We start from the raw sequence: 24,828 nt of genomic DNA on the forward strand, positions 1-24,828 counted from the left end.
TTATGCTTATTTGATCATCATCACATAGATGATCTGTTTAGGTTTTCTTGAGTGCAAAAAATTATCAGTGAACTCTGTTGGATTTGTGGGGTTTTTTTATGTTAACTTTTATTTGTAAGCCTCTGAAACAGCCCACATCCCTCTCTCTAGCCAGTTTCTAAACAAGCTAAACAGTAGTTTGCAAACACAACGGTTTGTGTGTCCTCTTAAGCTGTTGGAATATATGACCCCAGTAATTCCTAGTGCAGGCTGATGGAAAAGCCATCACCTGCTACCTAGCAGGTGACTTGGGTCTCTCACCTCCATGAGAGAGGCTCAACACCAATGACTCAGAGATGGAAATATCTTGACAAAACGCCTGCAATTAGGGGAAAAACCAAACGCACGGGATGTGGTGCTACACTCAGATCATGGTCCCCACTTTGGAAGTTCTGCTTTGGGATTTGAGGTTTTACTACCTTGCTTACTGAAAAAGAACGAAGCTCCCTGGAAGACAGCAATTGAGACAGAACTGACTGAAGAAATCTCCATCTTTCTGCCCCTCCTGCTGACTCTGCTCTCCTCTTTATTTTTATAGTCCTTCATAAACCTCTTCACCCGTGGCTCAGATGTCCTGCTTTAAGCAGCAGCAATGAGGAGTTAAGAAATCTATACAATTCTACTGCTATTCCCAAGGCTCTGAACAGCAGCTGTCGCATCGATCAGATGGGCTGTAACTTCATTCTGCTGCTACTCAGTACTTGTCTATGCTACAGAAAGTTTTATCCCATTAGCTACGCTGGCACATCCTCCTCCTCAACATGAAAACAGCTATCGCAAGACGCAAGCACTCAAACCACCACCATTCAATCTGGCTGAAAATGTGCAATGAGCTACACCCCATAGAAACCACCTTTATAGAACGCAGCTGCACCTACACGAGTTACGTCAGCCCCAGCCCTACAGGTAAAAATAGTCATTGCCTTCACTGACAAAGTCACACCAGTGTGGATTTTAAATGTACTTGAGACAGCAGAAAACCCAGGACTAGCAGCCAAGACACTGGAGTAGCCTGCCTGCAGACCAGGGCATATATACAGTATCCACTTACATACAGGTTTCTCCATGCCCTAAAACATCATTACTTAATTTGTTTAACCAGGGACCCTGCAAATCACATTCTCTCCACTGCTGCTGAGGACTGGATTTTTTCCATGCTTGGTTACTCTGCAAACAGTGCTCTGGAGGATGTTCTTGTCAGAGCAAAAGCCTCATCTTGCACTGGCCTAGCCAGAGGAGCCCATTTGTGAGAGCCTGCTCACTGCAACAGGACATTTGTGCCCAGTGGAAGTGGGCACATGTACAGCTGCTTCCTTCAGCACTGTTCTGTTGGCAGCTTGGAAAGGAGGGGGGGAAACATTAAAAAATAATTTAAAAAAAAAGAAATCAAAGCTCCCTCCTATGGTCACCGCAATCTAACAAGAATTAGTGACAGAAATAAGATGTTGCCAGATTTTAAAGGCAGTGGAGATGAGTCAGTACACACAGGGAGAAGATTTGACACCGCAAATTTTCAGAGGATATCTGCACATTATACCCTGGGCTTTCTGCCCCAGATGAAGGGTCGGCAGGACATTTGGGCAGTCAAAGCAATGAACTTATAAAATAACACACCGGACTCCTGGGCTGGGTCTGGCTGATGGTATTAGATATTAGCTTTAAATATTTCATTTGCATACAACAGACACAGCTAGTGAGCACTCAGGGCTGAGCAAGACATTATTTACCTTGTGCTTTTCTTTCCCCAGAGGCCAACAGGCAGACCCTCAGGACACAGCGATCCATACAGAACAATCCATATATTGGTCTGCTGCTTTGGTGAACACATTCACTTCTCCCAGGGGTAACCACTTACCATATCAGAAAGGCCAATCAGTGTTAATGTTTCCCTCAAAAAAAAAAGTCAATATCTTATTATCCTAAATTCTTGAAAAATAAAAAGATGCCATAATTAAGTGAGCCATGAGAACACAAGATAAACCAGTAGCAGAGAACAGATTAGCACCCATGAGCACTGATGTTTTCTTGCTGTTTCTGTAACGTCCAATTAAAGGACTGAAACATTGGTGGGAAATATTGGTACCACAGGGCACACAGAGACCAGAGGAGAAAAGAACAGCAGCGGATTCTGTGCAATGCATCCAAGCCTCTCCCTTCCAGCATGAAAAAATAAGAATAATAATTGGGAAATATGCCTATTTCCCTCTCCACTCCCAAATACACTCCTCTCCCAAGTTAAGAACAAAGTCACAATTTAAAAAAAAAAAAATCTAAGACAATTTGGTTTCTTAATATGGCGCTATTTATTTCGGAGCATTTCCACTTTGCTTTTACAAGCTCCTCACTCTAAACACCAGAGCAAGAACTGCTCTTTTGTTAAGAAATCAAAGCAAAGATCCTCACAGAATGTCCCAGTAGCTGAGGCTCAAAGAAACATTACTAAATATCAAGAAACCTCTTGTGAAATCCTCTGGGGCACTATCCTTTCTCTCAACCCTGTCTTTCCTCTTGGGAAAAAAAAAAACAAAAACAAAACAAACCACCCTATCCCCTAAGCCTTCATTTTGTCAATTTTTATTTTACACACACACATATTGTATTATCAAACATCAAGAAGCTCCACTGACACCTCAAGTTACTTGCACACGTTGGTAAAACCAAAACTGTCCCCTTCAGTTCCCTCACTTGGCTGCTCCTCCCAACACTTTCTAAGCCAGATATCTCCTCTGCACAACAAAGTCAATTTTCCTCAATTCAGGAGAGACAGGCAATAGGATTTTCTTTAGGCTATTCAGAAGGCAGCTACGGCATAATGCAGCCTATTTAAAGAGACTTTGCAAAAGTCAGATTTAATAATTTAGGAGATTTGAGAGCAGTATGCATTCAAAAAAAAAAAAAAAAAACAGACCCACGTCGCCTAGGCACTGCGTGCCTTTTAGCTGCTGTCCCCAATTCACTAGACCAGTCTTGATGTTGCAAGGACAAAGGTTTTCATCTTTTGAGAACATTTATCAGCAGATAATGAGAAATAAGAATTCCAATTCACTCAAACGTCAACCACTGAAGTTTAGCTTTCAAGCAGTGTTAAAAAAAAAGTACTCACACGTCAGTAAAACTGTTAGCTTGGAACACTAAAATAAACAACATTGCTAAGCAAAAAAAAAAGCTGGAAATTGCACTGGGTTGAACTTTGTAGATTCATCGATTCGGACGCTCGCCAGCAGACCTCTTCATTTTGCAGAATCCACTGAGAGAAGCACCATGACATGACAGAACTGCACATTGCCCCTGGGGAGAGGGACATGGCTTGAGACCCTGTTCTGCTAGGAGGCTGCTGAGAAACCCTGCAGAGAAATCCTAACTCCTTTCTTGTCTTTTAACTTTCGCAAAGTGGCATTTTCGTACGTGCCAAGGGAAAGCAGAAACAGAAGCAGCCAAACCCCATTCCACCCCCACCCCCAAACAACAACAAAAAGGGACCTATCCCTTTCTACGCAAACTCTTAAGAACATCCCTGTCAGTGAACACAGCCCAGGCTGGCATTTCATTTTATGCTGCAGCAGCCCTCATCTTTCTTCACTTGCCTACAAAACACCCTTCCAACACACCTGCTAGTATTTCCAAACCAAGATGCAATAGCCCACTGTAAACACAGCGGAAACCTTAACCCAGAACTTCAGCAAAACAGGATTCTATCCTGATGTTTTTGCAATATTTTGTAGCATGAATACAACTCGAGCCCGTATGACTGAGATAGTCACCAATTTCATCACAACCACAGACATTTCTTCCCCTCCTGTTTTTGTTATGCTGTTATTAAATAACTTATACAATGACCTTGCCTCCAAGCAAACTTCTCCCATCTGCTCTACACAAATATCTACTCAGGGGCTATGTTTGTCAGGCTGAGCAAAACACACTTGGGTGGTTCACTCTCTTTTTAAAAACTATCAACTCCCCATGTGTCAGATGGCAAGTTTAATTTGGTAGGCTAGGAAATTACTCAGTCTTGGAAAATCACTGCAATATGGTATATATCTAACTCAGCAAGTCCATCCAATATGCAGGGCTGTTAATGCTACTGATCAGTTCCATCCTTGGGTAGCTCTTGCCAGCAGCTGTGTCTACAGTACAACCAAAGCGTATGTGACCTTCTAATTTTCTTATTTTTTTCCCAGCAACAGACTAAAGTGTTTCCCTCATTACTGAGGATTTGCTACATGATCATCAAGACAATCAGCCGAACACTAGCGAGCAGAATAAACAGCCTATACCTCCAGAATCAGAATAAAGAGGCAAGTAGGAGCTTTTCCATGTTCTGTTTGTGCTGGTGGAATATAAAGGCTGGGACTGCCCACAGGGCAGTTTTGCTGTGCCAGTCAATTAATGCCTGGTATCGTTATGGATTTATATGCGGGCAATGCAGGCATCTATCTGCTAGACACTTTTTGCAGAATACACAGGGGCCATTAAAAGGCACCATTAAATACAACAAAAAAACCCAGTATGACAGAAAAAACAAACAAACATAAACAGCTAACAACATGCATGATGCCCCAAAGAGGCCCTGCAGACTCGGTGACAGGGGTCCCTTATTCAACTGAAATACACGAGAACAGGAAGTTCTCAATGCAAATACAAGCGAAAACTCATGCCATGGGATTTCAAGCACTCAGCCTAAATGCAGTCAGGAGGACCTGAAAAATCTAAACAGATCTTTTAAAATTTTCAACCGTCTCACAGAAGTGAGAGGAAAGGGAGACAGAAACATGTCTTATAAAGCAGTTCATCAGAGCACACTACGTTTTACTATGGCATCAGACACCTTTCCGAAGAACATCAGAGACTATTTATAGATGCTGTCAATGTCCTCCAACTCACCGAAGGAAGACAGTTTCTTTGAGTTCTCCCAATGCAAGAGACGCTCTAAAAAACGAAAGGTTGGGATGCAATAATCCACATATCCACAACCATCCTAATGGTCTAGGAATTAAAAATCTCTACACAAAAATGTAGAGCACTCTGGCCCTGACCCAGCAAAGCACTTAACCATTCAACTGTTGCCCCTTCGACTTCAGAGGGACAGTTTACATACCTAGAGCTAGTACATGTCACAGGGCTTCGCTGGCTCACGATCAGACAGCTCAAAAATGCGCAAAAGCCCACCCATAGCTCAGCTTTACCTTGCAAAACACAGGATCTCCTTGACCAGCTCCTTGCACAAAACAAAAACAGGAACAGGAGCAGGACACTGACTGGAGCCAAAGCATGTCAGTTTGGCGTACATTTTCCAGCTGCAAATGATTTCTCTTCATTGAAGAGCGGGTGCATACTGAACAGGGGAAGACAAAAAGGAAGAAGTCTGCCAGCAACAGCCACTGTAACACTATCACACAAGAAGCTACCAGTGCCTCTGGGAAACTCACCCTCTGAAGGTCTACTCACCTCAACCAGACCCTGGGACGAGCCCTCCCCCTAGTGACACCTCTACAGAGGACACAGGCGCATGTCCTACCTCTGCAGAGCAGATGGAAGGTGCTTTGAAGGAATGGTACCTTTCAGTCATGGCCTATTGCTCAGCCAGCATTAGCAGCCTGGTTCTCATTTCTGATGTGAAGGAGGTAGAGCTGAACTGGTGCTGGTACTTATCTGGGGAGGTTTATTTTGCTTCATTATTAGTAACAGCTTATGCAAAATCTTATCCATAAGAAGTCCTTCCTATACCACCTGCTGGAAACTATCTGTGAGAATGCAGGCAAGGCATGGTGCATTAATGCAGTGATCCATTCATCTGTCACAGCATGAGGAGGAATACTCCCACACGTACACCCAGAGGGGTGCCGGCTTGTGATGCTTTGCAGTGCTTTTACTGTTCTTGCTGTATTAAAGTTTAATTACTTTTTAACTTAGATATTTACACAGAACATAAACTGTTCAGAAGGATAACTGTCAACCAGCCAAGACCTCTTTGGCAGGACTTTGGGATCATATTTTACTCTTCTGGTGATGGCAGCTCTGGCACAGAATTGCTTCAGTTCTGTAAAATTATGTCTATATATGTTTGATCCCTTTGGGGAGACTGCCAAAGCACCAAGATTAATTAGCAACTTACCTAAAATACACTCACTATTAGATAGATCATAAAAGGTTCCTTGTCACAGAGTGCTTTACAAAAACACATTTTGAAATATTAATGAATCTATATGACATAAGATGACATTTTGAACTCTGTCTCAGTGCCCATTCTCATCTCTACACTAAGTAAAATGACTTTTATTAGTTTACTGACAGCTCCACACTTACATCAGCTTTGCAGAGTTCTAGCCAAATCACAGAAAATAAACTCACTTGATGGACAAATATAGCATCATTATGCTCCCAGCTACTGCAACATCCTCAAACAATATAGCTTTAAATGTAAATAAGAAGACAGGGATGTATCCAAACTGATGTGTGACCACACCGCAAAAATAATTGCAAAGGCTCTTAGTAATTGTGTTGAAAGGTACACTCCTAGTGCCTTTCCCAAAGGAAAAGAATAAGGGACAGGTATCAAATAATTTGTCTAAACCCCAGGAAAAAGTTACAGACTAGAAGTGGACTAAGTGTCTGCCAGTACAAGCGAGATGGGGACAACAACTTACTCCTGGTAGCAGTAGATGTTTCATTTACTAGTCTTCCTTTCCAAACTGTTTCCAACACCACTGGTCAAGAAGCTGTTTTTCTCATGGAAAAGCTGCTTCTTCCAGTCCAGGCTTCCCGAGAGCCTGTGCTTCAGCCTGTTTCTAGTTCACAGCTGGCACCTGCAGTATGCACTTGCCTGCAGAAGCCTGCATCAGCAGTAAGCCTGGGGACTGCAATGATACCAGCCACACATTTTCCTCCTTCACCTGATCCTCAGGCTAACAGAGCAAGTTTTTAGGGTAGAAGCATTTGTGTATGGACTCATTCAGTCCTCTGGCAGCCCCAGCACGGAGGAGAATGGAGGGGGCACTGCAGTAAAAACCTCACCACAATTAACAATGCACCACCGAAAGGTTTGTGCTGTGACAGCCCAAGCCCACACACAGTTACAGAACTAGATGTTACTGTAGCTATGCTCATCATACTGCTGCTGCTAAAAATAAACTAGGAAGACATTCCTCACCTAAGGCTCAGGAGGGTTCTGGTATGTAGCTGAGTCATGCAACAATCATTAAACACGTCTTGATCCCTGGTTTACTCTCCATCAGCACAAGCCAAAAACCCAAGCCTTTTGTGTGTACTGAAAAAGCAACACTGCACCCACTGAAACAAGGCACAAGGAAGTAATTTGCAGGTCAAGGTCTCCTGGAAAACAATTGCAGTAGTAAGACCAAATTGCATTAAGAAAAGAGGAAGCAAGAACAAACTCACACACCTTTTTTTTCCTAAACAGAATTTGAGAACGTGCTTAGTGCTTGTGGAAGACATCAGACTGACAGCAACATCCTTAGTCAACAAAACAGCACAAGCCTCCCCCACCTGTTAGCACCACACATTCTGCTTGGCGAGCTGCAAGGCTTTGCACTGCCAATGGGATCACCTGTGCCAGAAGCTTAACACAATTCATTAGCACTAGGTCAACTCAAAGGTATAACACAAGCTCCATTTTTGATGACTTGTCATTTTCCCATACCAGTCTTATCACTGAAGACTGTATCCCTCGCTGTCATTTGCACCTCAGCTACTTACAGCACACATACGTACGCAGGTATGCACGTGGGTATGGGATTCTAGAAATCTGAACTAGCAGAATATGATTCATAGTGTCCTGCAGTCAGTGTGGTCTCACAAAAGGTGAGAAGCCGAGCTCAGATGCATGAATTGCCTGAAACAAGGTAATTTTGCAGATCTACTGTCACACAGATCTTCATCTTGTATCTTTCTGATGTACAGGTTTAAACAGGTACTGAGTGAATTCAGGGTGGGATAGCAACCTTCCTTCCCTGGTCAAGCACCCCTTGCCCTTCCTTCCCCTACTCACAAATGACACTAATCTCTCCAGCTCTTTCCTCTTCCAGGGAAACTGCTGTATTACTGTCTCCTGCAGGCATCCGCGCTCCAGGAGTAACATCAGAGGAACAGAACTTGGCTGCACGTACAAGCTTCAGTTTCAAGTTCAGTCTCAGTAAGACCACTGCAAATTCACCTTTCCAGTTTAAAACTTGTAATACAGGTTGAGCTTACTGCTAGGAAAACCTACCAACCCAACCACTGTGAGCCAGGTTTAAAACTGCCTTAAGAGCTCTCACCCCCTAAAGTGCTGTTCGTTTTATCTCACTAATTACTTCAGTGTGGAGCTGAACAACCTTACTGCTGCTTTAGGCAGGTAGGAACAACGTCACAGGAAAAGGGCTGACTCAACGTCAGGCACACTATCTAAAGTTTTTGTTCTAAAGCTTCCTTTTTTTTCTGCTAAGCTTTGCAGCAAGATGCACCCTCTTGATACACCTGCCTTTGGGTATCTCCAAAAGGCCCTTTTCTACAGCAAGCACACAGGCCAAAGAAACGCACCTCCCAGAATGGCATGTAGCACCCATCCAATAGCTACAAACACCTCTGTCTCTGCAGACACAACACTGCTGCTGAGGGTTTGATGTTCTCCAGGCTTTAGAGGTGAGCAATGGAGGGAGACAAGATGTACAGAAAGGCTGCAGCAACGCAAGACCCAGTTGCTCGAGTCATCAGCTACAGCCAACAGTCCACACAGATAAACTCTGCTTTCCAATATTCTCGTACTCCCTTCACAGAAGCCATAATTTCATGTCAACGAACGCTGCTGTTTGATGAAACATCACAGCTTTCACCCAGCCACCCTTGCTCTTGCACTGACTATCCCTGGGCCCTGAAAAAGACCAGTGAATTATCAAAGCTAATTTTAACACAGCAAAAGGGGAAAAATAAGTATGTGTGGAAGGGAAAGGTAAATTTTCAGCCAAATCATCCTCATGTCCATATTGCAACATAACTGCATGAACACTTGGGCACCAGACAGACAGCAGGGTCCCCAGGGTCAGGACAAATGGCTGGGGTTGGAGAGGCCAGACTGCTCCTCTCCAAGCCAATGCCAGCTGAGCAGCATTTGAGCAGCTCCTGCATTTCCTAGAGGATCCTCTCTCAGTTACAGCTGCCTAGAAATTGAGTTTGACAGACCTGCAGCAGCCTACAACAGAAGGCACAGGAACAGCATTTCACATACAGTTCAGGTTTGCTGTTTCTTGACAAGAGCCCAGGCAGGTCCAGGCCTTGCCATACACTGTGTGGCTTACTGAGCACACAGGGAAATGTGCTGCAAATCACCTCAACCAGGCTACTCCAGAGCCATCACGTAGTGATCAAGTTTGACTTTGCACTAGAGACCACAGCAAGAGCAGAGACCCCTGAAGTAAGAGCTGGACATGTATGCCAGCAGCTACAAGATCTTGCCTTAAAGGCCTTAAAAAACCTCAGGGACCAGTCTGGCTGAGGGGAGAGACCGAACAGACTCCCTGCCTCCACACTGCTCTCACAAACTCCCAGGTATTTGGGGTGAGGAGGAAGGAACACCCCCCTTACGTCCTCCTCATGAACCACTTTTCCTTTTGTTCAAAACTACCTAAAAACCCAGCCTGAAGGCGCACCCACATCTCCTACCCCCTTGGGAAGGGCCTCCCCCAGGCCAGCTGGAACAGTGGCCAGCCCTGCTGGGCCAGAGCCCAGGGGCTCATTACCAGGCCACCACCAGATACCAGGCCAGAGCAGTGAGCCTCCACCTTCCCGTACAGAGCACGGCTCTCCCCACCTAGCACGGCCCTGAGGACTCCCTGCCAAAGGGATGTGCTGAGCCAAGAAGTCAAAATCACAGTGGGATTAGCTGTTCATACAGATGCAGCAGGCATAGCCAGAACAATCAGCATTAATAACAGGAGTGTTAGAAGGGGAATTAAGCCTCAAGTCTCTGGGACTAAGCTGGTGTAATGACTAGAGGCCAGTAATCAGGGGCTGAAAATAGGAGACTACCCCACTAGCCTCTCAACCGTCAGCCCTGGCCAAAGTCACAATACCAGGAGACCTCTGGTGTGTCTTCAGGACTCTGCATTAGGACAGCCCTTTTGGTAGCTTAGCCCCTCCACCTCACTCCCCCAGAGGCTGCCAGAAGCTGCAGAGGCTCCAGAGAAGTTATCCCCCTGCTTTACCCAGGACATCACCTTGCCACATACAGCCATCTAGCTTGCCCCCTAGCCCTGAGGATACCACCAAAGCACATTTGCCTTGAGAATCAGTGGGACAATTTAACTGAAAACCTGGCAAATTGGACATTTGATGAGGGGAAGCCAGAGTTCTTGAAAAGGAAGCAGTCTGCAAAAAATGTAAAGCTGCAACTCCAAGCTGCCCAGGCTTTACATAGCTTACTCTCCATGTTGCCTTTGTTTAAACAGTGGTATATCCATGTTCTTTTGGTATATCCATGTTCTCCCACACACAGCGTGCTGCATGTCCTCCCCTACTCCTCCCACCCACAGATAAACAGGCTCTGGAAACAAAGCTGGAGCAGATAACTGTGGAAGCCCTGAAAGAAGGACAATGCTATTCCCTGGGGGGAAGCAAAGATACCCACATAAATGAAGCTGTCTGCTTGGGATGCTGTTCTTGGTCTCTTGAGGACAGGACCAAGTATGTGCCTTGTAATTAATTTGTTTGTTATTTGTGTAACACATCCTTATTTCTATCCACTGAAATGACTAATAGCCTAATTCATGCTCTTTTTTTTTGTTCTTGTTTAAATCGGAACCATTCTTGTTGGGTAAAAGAGCCTGAAATGCAATTTACACTGACAATGTAAAGCAGCCTTACTGTAAACACATACCTAGCCCTTCACATTCCCTCCAATTATCAGAAACAATAAAACAGGTATTTATGAAACACCAAGGTCAATCTAGAATGCACTTCTGCAGGGGACAGATGCATGTTACAGCTAGGGTGTGGGAAAGTTTAAGACACAGTGCTATTGGCCTAAAGGGGTTTTGGTTATTAACTGTGTTGATAGCTAATAGGCACCCCCACTGCAGTGCATGATGCAGTGAAAATCCAGACAGGCCTCAATTCCCTGCTCATACAACAGTGACCTGTGCAGTCACCCTGCAATGTTTTATTGATAAGGTTCCACTAATTTCCTGTTAGTCAGGCACATGCAATCAACCATCAAAAACTGGATCTATAGTACAGGTGGTTTTAAACTAGACACAGAAGCACATGGCCTAGAAAACGCAGGACAGCTGGCAAGCTGCAGAACAGACTCAAGAAGCTAACCCTGAGATAGCACTAGGAGGCAAGGATTACAACATGCTACATCAATGCAGAGGAACATCTTACCAATAAGAAAGTAATCAAGGAATAAGTGACTCAAGGCAACCCCTACAACAATCAGGCCTCAACCCTGAAAGCTGCAGGCAGTTTTTAAAGCAGATGCTACCAAAGAACACCTGTGACTGTGAAATGCATAAGCTACTTCCACAACTTCAGTCACACACCCAAAGCAGTAAGGCAGTATTTGCAAAAGCTCTTCCCCCAGGAAGCCCACTTCTCAAAACTGGGCAGCCCTAAAGGCAGAAATAAGCATATTAAGCATCATCTGAGCTGCTGTGATTAAGTGACTTCTCCCATTGACTATCTAATACAGCTTTGTTTGTTTGCTTTCCTTCTTACCTGCTGATGTTGCCTGGCTCCTGCTGTGATTGACTTGACAAGAATATCTACTAACGGCTTACACATGACCTGTAACAAAGAAAGACCCAGTCTCTTATTAGTGGTTTGCTGACAGACAGGTTTGTTTTTCAAGCGAAACAGTCTGTATTTTACACAGCTTCTTGAGTGAGACGAAAATGCCACAAGAAAGAAAAGTGCCCAGAGATCAGCAACAGCTTATTTGAAAATTAACAGCTTTGCTCACACCAGCCCTGAGTGAAATCTTGATCACAAGGAAGTCAGCAGCAAAACTCTTAAACTGGAAAAAATCAGGCAAAGATTTCACCTCTGTGTTCTGCCTGGTTCTCGATTTAAGTCTGCATCAGCCTGATATTTTACATAGGCAGTTCAATTTGTGCAGAGGAACCATCCCAGAGGCAAAGGAGAACACGCTGAGTTAGACTGGAGAATGTCAGAGCTTGGGGAAAGATCTGAACCCACATGCTAAAGGGGACAGAAACAACTGTGTCAGGAGGCAAGCCGCCCTGGAGACAGGTTATCTTAAAGTTGTCCCCTGCAACAAGTGTTGATCAAAACAACTTTTCTAGAGCAGGAGTACTTGTCAGCAAAGCTTGATGAACCTTTCTTCTGGCCTAATCCACCAATTTCTATGTTTATAGGTAAAATATTCCCCAATTGAGGGGCACAAGGAATCCAGACACAAGAAATGAGAAAGCATCTGGATTGCAAATACCTTACTAGCATACCTCTCATGTCATCTTTTAGGCACTGGAAGGTATGGCCCTAACAAAGCACGGACAGCAGTTTGCTGCACAGTTTACTGACACACTGTGCAGTTTGAAACGCCTGCAATAAAGCAGAGAAGTTTCTCTTCCCTACTTTCCCCAGAATTACAATCGTACTTTGGAGCCAGCAGAAGACAACATGCCACACAGACAGCAACGCTTACCGGGAAGCGGCTGAAGAGATCATTGAACATGGAGCTTGTAAGGGCACTGTTCCGTTTAGTCAAGAATTGTGTCAGTGCTTGCTGATATACTGCAGTCACCCTCTCCACATCCAAACAACCTGTGCTCAAAAGCTACAAGGAAAAAGCAGAACAAAAAAATTTCCAGTGAAACACAAGGATGAATCACTAGCAATTAAGTAATTAATTTTGACCAGCACACACAGGTTTTTCCAACAACTAGATACTCTTGGGTAGTTTATATGATCCAGGCCTAAGAGATGCAACAAAGAACCATGAAGAAACAACAAAGTGGGCCCCAAACATGCTCTCCCAAGTACCGACAGCAGTATGAGCATGTTAGTGAAGGGCAGCACAGCTTTCTAGTAAGATCATACACTGTATGTAGTGTGGTGGTAGTGTGGGGGCTGTACTTCTAGCTTTGTGGTGGGCATGTCTCACACACATTAGGTCACAGAGCACTCAAGGACTATCCTGCAGCAGCTGTGCTGTGCACATGCTGTTCTCATCTGAATCTGTAGCTATTAGTGTAAGTACATATCTAGATCTACATACACTTAGCAGCTAAGTAAAGTGCAGAGCATCACATCCTGACATTCCAGACTCTTCTCATATTGCCAGGGAAGCACAGCTCCCTGGGAAGAAAGAAAGCTTAAGGCCCAGGAGGTGAAAGCTGTGATCTTCACAATAGAGGACGGGCCTTTTGCAAACCTCCACCCAAGCAATTTTTCCATGGCCCCATCGCAAGTTAAAGCCATGTTAATGTTGTGTCCCATTCTCAGGTTGAACTCCCAGTGCCACTGCAGCAGAATACAGGCTAGAGTGGAACAGGGGAGATGGATCTTGAAATACAGGACCCCAGTTTCCTAGTGAAGTGTCTATACTTAACATTTATTTGACATATACATCTGCAGGGAAAAAATTGATTCCTCCTCCCACGCAGACATTTACTGCAAAAAAATTTATTCTGTAGTAACAGGCTTTTCCATAAATTTGGCCACTGCATCATAGGGTCTGCTCTAGTTCCACTTTACTGCTTACTGAAAAGCTCCAGATTATGCTCGTGAAGTACAGCTCACTGGAAACACACCACACCTTTGTCTCTGGTTCCCCACTGCAAAACCTTCCCAGCCTCAACACCATGTCACACCAGCAGCATCACACAAACTGAATTGTGTCACTTCCCTCAAACCAGCAGCTCACTTCAGCTGCTGGCTGTGTCCTTGGCTGATCAAAACCACAGCTCTGTTCCTGCAGGAACCATAGCCTTTCCCATGAAGGACAAGGAAGCACAAGGATGCTGTGAAGCATGTCTCACTCTAGCCTCAACGTCAAGTATGTTGTTTATATTCCCCACAGATCTCTGTTTTTCTTTCCAGAAAGGCACAGCACAGAACAAGAGCTGCTTGGATTAACAGTCTTGGTCTCTCACTAAGCCTTAGAGACACTGGCTATCTTTTCAGCTACTAATAATATCTCAGTGTTTGTAATTTCCAGGCCCTCCCTTGTCATGAGGTAGTCCTGTTTATTTTCCTCTCCCACAAAATGTCAACAAGATTAAGGCACTAATTCCTGCACACAATTTGAGATGTTCAGAGGCAAGTATCAGGCTGGCTAGTGAAACACCACTTGCCAAATTTCTAGTGGAGGTGACTGGGCTGGGCTGCCTAATACATAAGGTCACCAAATTCAGAGACCTGTGAAATTCAGTAGAGACAGCAGGTAAAAGGGAACCAGACAGTAAGGCTCCCTGATCAATAGACACCCATAGCACAACCAGATGAAGAGTCTCCCTGCAAAAAACTACCACTGAAACCAGGACTGCTCCACACTCTCTTCACCTGTGAAGATAACTTCAGCCCAAACCTCAGAGAAATAGGAATTCACTCTCATCCTCCACTGCCCTGTGCCTCCCTGCTCCTCAGCACCCCTCCAGAAAAGAACAAAAACAGCGACTGCCAAGAGGTTAATGGAAAAACCAGCAAATCAGCCAGGAGAGCAGCATAAATATACATCAGGCTTCTTAGACAATTAATGTGGATCCACTGTACATCAGCAGCCCCTGGTGGCTATGGGCAAGCAGGCACTCCAAAGGCAGGGGACAAGGGCCAGAAGGGGATGGGGAATGTGACAGCTTTACGGAAAAGAAATCACATAGGCAGGTACCTGCAGGCAGCAGGAACAGTGAGACTGAATAAGCAAGGCCCACTCAGCAAAATGGGGTAACGCAACTTTACTGGCAAAAAACACTGCCTCAAGAGCAGCCTGCTGTCTTACCTGAGAAGCCTGCGGGATGGTGTTGCTCTGTTTCTCTGGCAGAGGGTTAGAAGGAGTTGATGACTTATCGGACGTGTTTCCTCTCAACACTTTGAGCAGGTATAATGAGGCACTAAAAAGAGAAAAGGAAAAGGGGAGAACATAGCAGCTATCCCAGTGTTACAGTGCCACTGCAAAGCCACCTGAGGGCAGAGGCCAACTGATGCAGGCAGTTTATTCTGTACCAAGGTGGGGGTTAAAGAGTTGAAGAAGACCCCTTCTCTCAGTCTAACTCTTGCCAGACCTAAAGACAAATAAATCTTAGGAGGCTGAAGTCAGACACCCTCACTATCAGCCTGGTTTCCTCAAGCTCATGCTGTTTCCTATTGTTTTGACTGGCACTGGTTTGACCATGGAACCTGGTACCTGCTGTATACACAGTTGTGTTGAGAAATCCCAGATAGAATATGAAAATTCTCCTGAAACTGTCTGCAAGTCACAGGAGAGCCTACTGGTAAACAGCACTCCCATTTACACCAGGAAACAGCAAGATTGCTCATGTTTCCTAACAGATACACATATGGCTTATCCTAATTCACCTGTATTCAGTGGCAAAGGAGTGAATACCAGTACGTGCAGTCAGGACCCATCATCATTATTGTCCTCGCACTATCGTGGAGACAGGAAACCAGAGTATTTGCAGAATGATCATTTCAGATTGACTACAAATTACATTCACCCCCACACTGAATCACACACAATTCATTACTCCCTGATGAAGCCTCAAAGAAGAGCTTCCCAACACTATCAGCAAAGCTGTACCAGACCATTCCTGTATCACAGAGCCTATAGAACATGATCACCAAAAGATGGACATCTGTTTGAAAATGCTTCAGACTGCCAGGATGACTGACTAGCCCTCATGTAAGACACAGATGCTGACACCCAGCCTTCATCACGTCTCTCACTTCTCTGAACTGTTTTAACATGCAACATTAAGCCTGCTTACAGACCAGCCATGGTCACAGCACCGAGTAGAGACACTCCTTTTTAACACTGACCTGAAATAATAGAGAGCCACTGAAGAGTCAGTGTGCTTGCAGGCCTTTTTCACAAGCCTCTCCACAAAAGCGTGCAAATCTTCTTGCAGGGCATCCACTCTCTTGCAGTACTGCTTAGCTCGGCACAATGAGTTCCTGAAAGAGCATTAAAAACAAACCCCAAACCATTACCTAGAGAAAGAGCTCTGGGCAACAGACTGCTATGAACCTTTATCACTGGACTCGGGGCGACCATCTCTGTTTAGGCCGCACCCAGAGCTAAACAATAACCGGTTGTTCTCTTACTCCATGTCCCTTCCACAACCAAGAAAGGGAATTGGGAAAAGGAGGAAGACTCGTGGGTTGAAATTTAAACAGATTTAATAAAATAAGAAAACCAGTATCGATACTAATACAAGAGACACAAAATTATACTTAGCCCTTAGAGTGGTAGCAAGTTTCTCCAGGGATAGTAGCCATTAAGGAGAAGGAGGAAAAGGAGATCAGAACAAAGAGCCCCATCCCCAGCAGCTTTCCATTTTATAGTGAACCTGATGTTAATAGAATACACCTGTGGGCCAGCCTGGGGCAGCTGCCCTGGCTTACTGCTAATGGCCTTGATCACCATCCCACAGCTGGCCACAAACTGAAACAACATGGAACAGAAAATCGATACTATAATTTCATCCCCACAAAACCAGGAGAGCGACACATAAACAAAAATGGTGCTAGCTGTGGGCAGTAAAATAGGCCGTCATTGCTATGGCAGGAAGGGTGAGGAGATTTTACTGCTCTTCGCCTTCAAACACCTACTGAGGCATCAGAGTCAACTTCCCTGCAGAGCTCCCACAAACAGGACTGGCTGCCTCAAACCCTCTTACTGCAGAACTGCTTCTCAACAGGGGGCAGAGAGCAGCACTGAAAATGCTTTAGAGCAGCATGGAGGATGTCAGGCAGTGGTGCACAGAGGACACACCGTGTCACACACCATGCATTTTGTCTGTGTCTAGCTTCTATGATGCCTCACTTCTGGACATGAACAGAGAGAATTTGCACTCTGCCTGTCTCAACAATAACTTGTTGGGAGTTTCGTTCCAGCCACAGCAGCAACCCTGTAAGCCTAGGGAGCTGTTTATGCATGGTCTGACTTGGGGATCAGAGGGCTGTGGAGATACTCAGTGAAATGTACCATGCCTGCAATACCAATGTTTGTTCTTAAAGTTTCCACCTGCAAACAGGTTTGACACTTGAAGTCCCTTAGACTAGAAACCCAGATCCTAATTTCTTTCCTGAAGGTTATGACTACACATTGTGTGTGGTGCAGGTAACCTAATTCTACAAAATCTACAGGCATAGCAATTGTGTTCAGTCTTAGAAAGACCAGCTTCTGGGATTCAACCACCGCCACTGGTGTCTATCAAAAGCCACTGCCTATTATCTGGAGGACTAAGGACACTTACTTGAAGATACTGGCTGTTTTCTGGAGGAAATCAACCTCCTGTTTGTCAGAGTCTGAGCTCATGCACTGTTCAATCACCCGAAGCAGGGGCTCAATGACATCAAACACCAACGGGTTCTCTGATTGCTTAGTCAGGAACACTTCAATCAGATCCAGCACCTGCGAACACAGTGTTACTGACATGAGAACTAGTACAGACAGGGAAACATGATGGATATATCCAGAGCAGCTCCTTTAGATCTGAGTGGGCTACACAGCAGCTGGAGGGGGCTGAAGAAAACTATTTGCAGCTGAGATCTGTACACCTTCTGCTATCAGTTGTAATGCTAGCGCATGAGAAACTGAAAATTAAAAATTTGAAACTGAAGATTAAAGGCTGTCTGTTGACTTCAGCCTATTTTGTGTAGAGATACCATTTAGAAACAGCAGTTATGAGAATCACTGTCACCTGGCCAGACCTGCAGTCACTATAACTTGGCACAGATCTCTGTTAGCACCATTGACCGACAGCTCTCACCATGGCAAGCCCCTCCTTGACTTCCAGACAGTGCATTAGCATAAAATCAGCCTCTTATAGCACAGCATCAGAGTGAAAATGCAGCAAAGCCAATGGCTGCTATACCATTCAGCCTTCATCTTGGCTAATCTGACACCTGGGATTTCTATATGTAGGAAGCTGCAGCTGTCCCTAGATGCTCAAATATCCTGGACAGTCCATGGTGACACCAGGTGGCCTGAAGTCAGTATTACAGACACAAATAACCAGGGAGTGTTAGCCATAACCCTCCCGATTTTATTAGCATAACAAGCCAAAAAAAACTTAGACTGCAAAATTACCAGAGGTATTTTATGCATGTCACACTAAGGCACATCAAGCTTGTCCAGTTTACAAAAACTGACAGGCACCTACCTTGGGGTAGGTGTGGGGAAGGATCTAATAAACTGAAGCATTTCAGATCAGCAAATGGAAACCACGGTTCACTTTTTGACAGCACAGTCCTGGTTTTTATTTTGAAATAGGCATGTGAACCCCCAGTCACTGACCCCGATCTTGCTGGGCCAGGTGCTGTACAAAGCCAGAACAACCCAGTTCCAACCTCCAGGAGCTCATGACATACATTAATGTCCAAGCTGTTTAGTGTTAAGTAGTAACATGGCATGCAGTAGGCTACAACTAATGTGCTAGTAAGCCAGAGGTCTTCACATCAAACACTCATCTCCTACCTTAATCTTGAAATCCCTCCGTAGGATCTCCTCTTTTCGCATCTTCTCTTTCTCATTCTTCTTCGCCTGGATCCGTTTCTGCTGCTCAGCAAAAAGGGCTGAGATGTTCTTGTCAAGAGCCATCATAGCCTCATCATCCAGCTCTTCATCACTCTCATCTCCTCCCTTTTGTTTTTAGAACGCAAAAAGAAAAAGTGTCATCTCGTACTTCAAAAAGACAGTGGGGAGAGAACCACAGCCAACACCAGACTCACAGTAGGGATGTAGCTTCCTCTAGACCCAGAATAACAACATGGGGAGGGAAAACAGATGAGAAATCTAGCTCATATTCCCTATGAGGTAATCCTGGCTGCACAGCACTAACACATAGAGCTACAGGATCAGGAGAGGGAAGAGGCTGAGGTTTTGACACTGACTCCTTTTGTGCTGTTGCTCCTTCAGTAAAGAGGTTAATATGCTGCTGTGTCTGTAGCCTTTACAGGAATCATTAAATCATCCTCCAATACTATCACAAGAAGTCTCCAGAGTGGCCCACAGGGATCACACTCCTCTGCACAGGCCAGCCAACACAGGAACCATGTAACAGTATCTCAGTGCTTTAGTTCACATCAATCTCATTTATTACAGCCAGGAATACAAGCTGTATCATGCTAAACTGGACAAGCTAAACCACTCAAGATACACTATCAATAAATAAAAGAACAACTGACTTATTCCCACAACTTGAAGATCCTGACTTCCTCCTTCAAATGCCACACAAAGATGACTGCCAGGCTTATCACTGCATGGGCTCAAAAAGGATGTGGGTATTAGACAATCTTTCACCAACCTAAACCTCCTGGTATCTGTATCAAGGTAGGCAGTGAAAACATACCAATGCATTCCCTGCTTGGAGAACATTCATCAGCTGACTGCGAAAATCATCATCAACTTCTTCGTTCTTTTCCTCATCTCCACTGTCATTCTCTTCCTCAGTGTCGCCTTCATCTGAGGAGTCCTCGCTTCCTTCCTCATCCTGCAGAAGAAAAGTTCATCTCCTCAGTCCACCATTCTTCAAGCCCTACTCAATCCTCAGGTGTGTCACTGTTCAGAAACAAAAACTCAAGCCTCCCCTCATCCCACTGCCTTGCTTCCAGCCTGCAGATTCAAGTAGACACCTCAGATAACAAGATACCAGGTCTTCACAAGAGCTAAGAGCAGAACGTAACACAGACTTCTCTGTCATATTAAATGAGTATCAAAAAGAAGCTTCCAACAAACATCTGAAGTAACAGCCCCCATCTGACTCTCCTTTCTACTAATGATTGTAATGCTTTGTGACTCAAATCTCCACAGTCTTTAAAACCCCAGATCTTGAATTCAGATGGCTGAGCATCACAGCAATGATTCAGTCTGTGGCTGCAAAAAGGAGAGGCCTGTGCTAATTTCAGGATGCGGTCATTTCTTCTCAGGAAGTCATCTATTCAAACAGCCATACCTGCAACGGCATTTTCCTTCAAGGCCAAGAGACTAATAAACATGCACTTCCAACAGGCCATTTGTGTGTTGCACTTTTAAAATAAATCTTAATGGAGCAACAGCCATTTCACTGAAGACAGAGAAATGCAATTATGTCTATTACCACAGATCAGGAGAAACATTATTTTTAAACAGTGGAGGTCTGAAGAGTATTTGTCGTTGGCAATGGCACATCAATTACCGTGTCTGGTGCAGATTTGATCTCTTTGTCTGATTCTTCCATCACAACAACAGCACTTTCTTCATTTTGCTCTTGGTATGGGTCAAGAACCTGCAAAAAAAGAGGGACTTGTGTTTTTCAGTGTTTTGTTTTTATGCATTTCTTGTACAACACACAGGAATTTTGGCACAGTAAGCCAGCTGAATAATGAAATAGTAAGTAAGGCCATTCAACTTTCTGGCTTATAATACCATGTTTGTTAATACACTAAGTTCTTTCTATAAGTAACAAAAAAGGTGGAGAAAACTGAAGAGGTTGGTGACATCACACATTTTGATTTATTACAAATGAAGTATTAGGTTCACCATATAAAGTACCTGACAGCACATCTTTGCAATCCACATATTACTCTCTCAGAAGATACCACCTTACTCAGTGGTACGACCAGTTGAGATTTTCAGTGTCACTTATTTTTAGCACCTCTATGCTTAGCCTTTCTAGAAAAAAGAAGTTGTTACCATTTATACTCACATATAAAATCTACCAGCTATAGAAACTGACCCAGGAATTTCTTCAGCCTAAAACTACCAAGGAATACAGCTTAAAATTAGCAGATCTCAGGCTCCCTTTAAAAAAAAACCCAAACAAAAAAACAAAAGCAAGTCTCTGGAAGCTACTTTTAAAATTCAGTGGCACACATAGTGTCAGATATTTTCTGAATCAAGGAGGCTTTTATTTAATCCCAAAATAGAGACATGTTTGTATACCTGTTAGGGACAACACAGGCAAACAGTACAATGCACTACTAGTGCCTCACTTACATCCAGGATCAGCTGTAAGGCCCTCTTGGTCAGATTAGGGCATATCCGTACAAACACACTCCTAGAAATCCGACGTATGAGTAGGCTGGGCTGGGCAAGGAGGGAGAGGAGGATTTCCACCATCACCTCAACCCATCCTGGCTCTGCACTGTCTGCACAGGAACAAATAAACAATGACAGGAAGGGGTAAAAACACTCCACTGGCACATCAATAAGAAACTACAGAAAAATTCAGCAAGGAAAAAAAGATAGTCCTTCTAGCTGACTATTAGAAGCAGTCATTCAGCAACACAGACCAGAAACAATCAAGTGTGAAGCTAAAGATTGTAACTGTACTGGAAGGCTACTAACTGTAGGGAGAAACATGCTTGAAATTGTCTTTAGGCCACTATAAAGCCCTACCAGGTAACAAAACCTACTATTCATTAAATCATTACTTAGATTAGCAGTTCTGCAAAGCCTGTGACACCTACTTGGCCACATTAAGGCAATCAGCAGCTAGTCAGCAAAAGTGTATACATTTTATAGTGTTTCCAATGAAATCAGGAGTCACAGCAGCCCATGAAAAGTGCTGATACTTGAAACTGGTCCATTAGTCCAAAAGTTTGTGAATCCTGACCTACATACAACCAAGCCACCATAGAATTATAGCTTTTATTTTCACAGTTCCCTCAAATTTACACAGAGATTTAAGGAGAACAAGACAACCACAGTTAGAGAGGAAGTCGGAAGACAAGCTAGGTTCTTTCCTGGTCAAGTCCCAGCCTAGCTCCACAGGCCCTAAACGAGGACTAGCCTAAAACAGCGAACATGCTGTATCTACACGCAGGACACATTTAGTTTGGCCAGCTTCAGGCCTGCCAGCTGTTAGGAGAGCCCACAGCTTTGCCTTGGCAGATATATACCACCACTTCACTCAAGCTCTTGGCCAGCAAAAGGATGGGGATAGAGAGCTGGAGCAAGAGATGAGAGATTTAAAAGACAAGGAAAGAAAATAAAGGACAGGGGATACTCCTGGCGTAAGTGCATCAAGCCAGAACTGATGCAGTGTGCTTCACTAAAGCAGAACTGCCATCTTCTGTCTTTTGACAGACCACTAACAATCCCACTCCATTTCTTTCTGTAGGAAGGACTCACCAGTCTTTTTCTTCTTAGGTTCTTTGCTGAATGCCCTCTCTGTGCAGTTCAGAAGGTCACTCAGAACATCCATTGTTTCAGACTGATTCTGTTTGATCACAAGCAGACAGTAAATACCCTCTCTGAATTACCCACGACCAACAGCAACAGAAGGAATATACCCCAAATCTAAGGACCTCTCTAAATAGGTACAGATATTAAAATCAGCTACTACAACCCCTTTGCAGAAGAAAATATGAAACTAAGTAAAAACTGCTCCACTCAGCAGTAAATCAAGGGCAAAACTAATGCTCAGGCCAAGCTTTGTACCTGTAAGTTAATGTCTACAGTCACAGTCTATTAGCTGCCAGCTGCCCATTTTTAGAAGCTAGAGGCTGTGAAAGATTGGATCTCTGAACACGAAGAAAATCTCCAGCTCCATGTTCAGAAAGCCCAGCTACCAGCCCATTTTACACCACTCAAATATGCTTCAGAGGTCTTACCTTGAAAAGATAAATGGCTATTAAAAGCAGAAGTTGCTGGAAAGCAACAACTTTGGCACCATCTGATTTATTTTCCTTCTGCAGATTTTTCACAGACTGAAGTGCTCTGAAGAAAGAAACGCTTTTGAGACTTTCACAATTACAACAGCAAATCTTCTCTTAGGATCAGACTAAAAACATGACCAAATCTATAATACCATTTTCTGTACTTAACATTTAATTTATTAAAATTGGACATACATATAGTACACAATCTTAACAACAGGATCTCACCCTGTGTGGCTCATAAAAAACTCTGCACTTGGGCACAGGCTAGATTCCTAATACTACAGCCAAGGCATAGACTTTTATGGAAAATCAAGCTCAGAAAAGAGCATCAGAAAAGAGTCACTGAGAAGTTACTACAGGCATTATTAGGGGAAAAGATTAGCAGGGGATAGGGACTATGAGCAAAAATAGAAAATGACATGGCTACCTACACACAGTTAACACACAGAAGGAACAGGAAGAAACGAACGGTGATGAGAAACAGAAAGGCACCCTAAAACCTAGCCACAGGTGCAGGATACTCAAAAGGGAAGAAATAGAACTGCCACTGCCTGTGAAATAGCTCTGCTACAGCAGCCAGAACAGCAGCAGGAGGATGAGAGAAAACAATCTCTCTTTTACTGGCCCAAAGAGAGACTAAGACCAGGGCTTTTCCACCTTCCTCACCTCACCAACCCAGCACCCAGCTTCCCAAGCCTCTCACCTCTCCCAGGCATCCCTCTGTCCCTTGGTAAAAGGTTTCAGAGCTTTGACATGCTCACTGGAGAGCAGCTTGTTGGCATACTCAACAAGGAGAAAGATCCACAGCTTCCCATCTGCAGTCACACCATGGATGTGCTTCTCCCTCAAGGCTGCAGCCTTTGCTGTATCTCCCAAAACAGGCAGAGTGTTTAAAGTCTGAAGTAACCTGCAAAGAAAAACAGCCAGCATGTCACTGTCAGAGGACCCAGATGGCCTTCTCACGCTTTCCAAAATAACACCCACCAGTAGAGCACTCACAGCCCAGAGCTCTGGTCACTCATTGCAACACAGATCCACAGGGCCTAAGTTTCAACCCATTCATGTATCCAAGCACAGTAATGTACAGCTCATTGTCTTGGTGTCCCCAAGCACACCTGGTGTCCCCAAGGACACCGACTATTATTCTCAGCTGTTTCCCATTCCGTGTCCCACCATGTCCTCTGCTTTCCCTCTACTGAGGCTGGAGGACTAGCTTTGCCAATCACCTAAAAGCATTTATTATTACCAACTCCATCTCCCTTAGTACAGGGAGGACTGCAGAGCCATCAGCAGCTCACATACAGAGCGGACAGAAAGCCAACAGCAACACACACAACCCCACCACCTTTCTCTTAGGTCCTTCCACATCTAGCTTGCAACAGAGGCAATGGAAATCTTATGAGAAAAAGCAGTCTGAGCTCAGCTCTACACCTACCTGATCATCACATACATACTCAGCAAGTTTGCCATGCAAAATCACATTTTTATTGGACAAAACTGAAGGATCTTTGGGAAATCTGTCTAGGATCTCCTTAAAAAAAGCCATTCCCTGGTCCTGGAGTCAAACAAATGCTCCAATAGCAGCTCACAATCCCAAAGCTCTTGCCCACCATTCGCAGGTTGATCTTATCCTCAAGAAAAAAAAAGAGAAATCTCCAAGCTTAAAGCATGAAAGCAAAATCCTTACCCAAAGAAGTAGTTTTCTGCCACTGAATGAGCCTGTCCATCTAGGGGCTCTGATGGAAGAACACTTGCCTCACATATTTGGGAAGTCTTTTTCTTAGTCTCAAAGAAAGCATGGAAGCAGCAAAACCTAGAATGGACAGAAACAAGAACAAAATTACCAGCCAGCTTGGTTGTAAAAAAGCAAAACGTGTGTGAACCAAATAGCGCCACGTATTCACGACATTTTTATTCAAGGATGTCCAAGCCCTGACAAAAAGTCACTATTTACAGTAAGATCCTTTCCTC

General features: G+C 44.2%; 1 protein-coding gene across 1 annotated transcript in view; it reads right to left on the minus strand.

The window, feature by feature from the left end:
• Window positions 1-24,828, minus strand: part of MYBBP1A (MYB binding protein 1a) — a 56,355-nt gene that overhangs the window by 22,835 nt on the left and 8,692 nt on the right. The window contains exons 11-23 of the mRNA XM_068415512.1: window positions 24,545-24,670; window positions 23,561-23,764; window positions 22,810-22,915; window positions 22,328-22,415; window positions 21,191-21,342; window positions 20,391-20,480; window positions 19,566-19,706; window positions 18,692-18,856; window positions 17,469-17,626; window positions 16,030-16,164; window positions 14,990-15,101; window positions 12,695-12,826; window positions 11,746-11,814 (exon numbers count right to left, since the gene is read on the minus strand). Coding sequence (XP_068271613.1) covers window positions 11,746-11,814; window positions 12,695-12,826; window positions 14,990-15,101; window positions 16,030-16,164; window positions 17,469-17,626; window positions 18,692-18,856; window positions 19,566-19,706; window positions 20,391-20,480; window positions 21,191-21,342; window positions 22,328-22,415; window positions 22,810-22,915; window positions 23,561-23,764; window positions 24,545-24,670 — 1,678 coding nt within the window. The remainder of the gene's footprint in view (window positions 1-11,745; window positions 11,815-12,694; window positions 12,827-14,989; window positions 15,102-16,029; window positions 16,165-17,468; window positions 17,627-18,691; window positions 18,857-19,565; window positions 19,707-20,390; window positions 20,481-21,190; window positions 21,343-22,327; window positions 22,416-22,809; window positions 22,916-23,560; window positions 23,765-24,544; window positions 24,671-24,828) is intronic.

Source organism: Nyctibius grandis, chromosome 18 (assembly GCF_013368605.1).
Source record: "Nyctibius grandis isolate bNycGra1 chromosome 18, bNycGra1.pri, whole genome shotgun sequence".
Taxonomy (NCBI): Eukaryota; Metazoa; Chordata; class Aves; order Nyctibiiformes; family Nyctibiidae; genus Nyctibius; species Nyctibius grandis.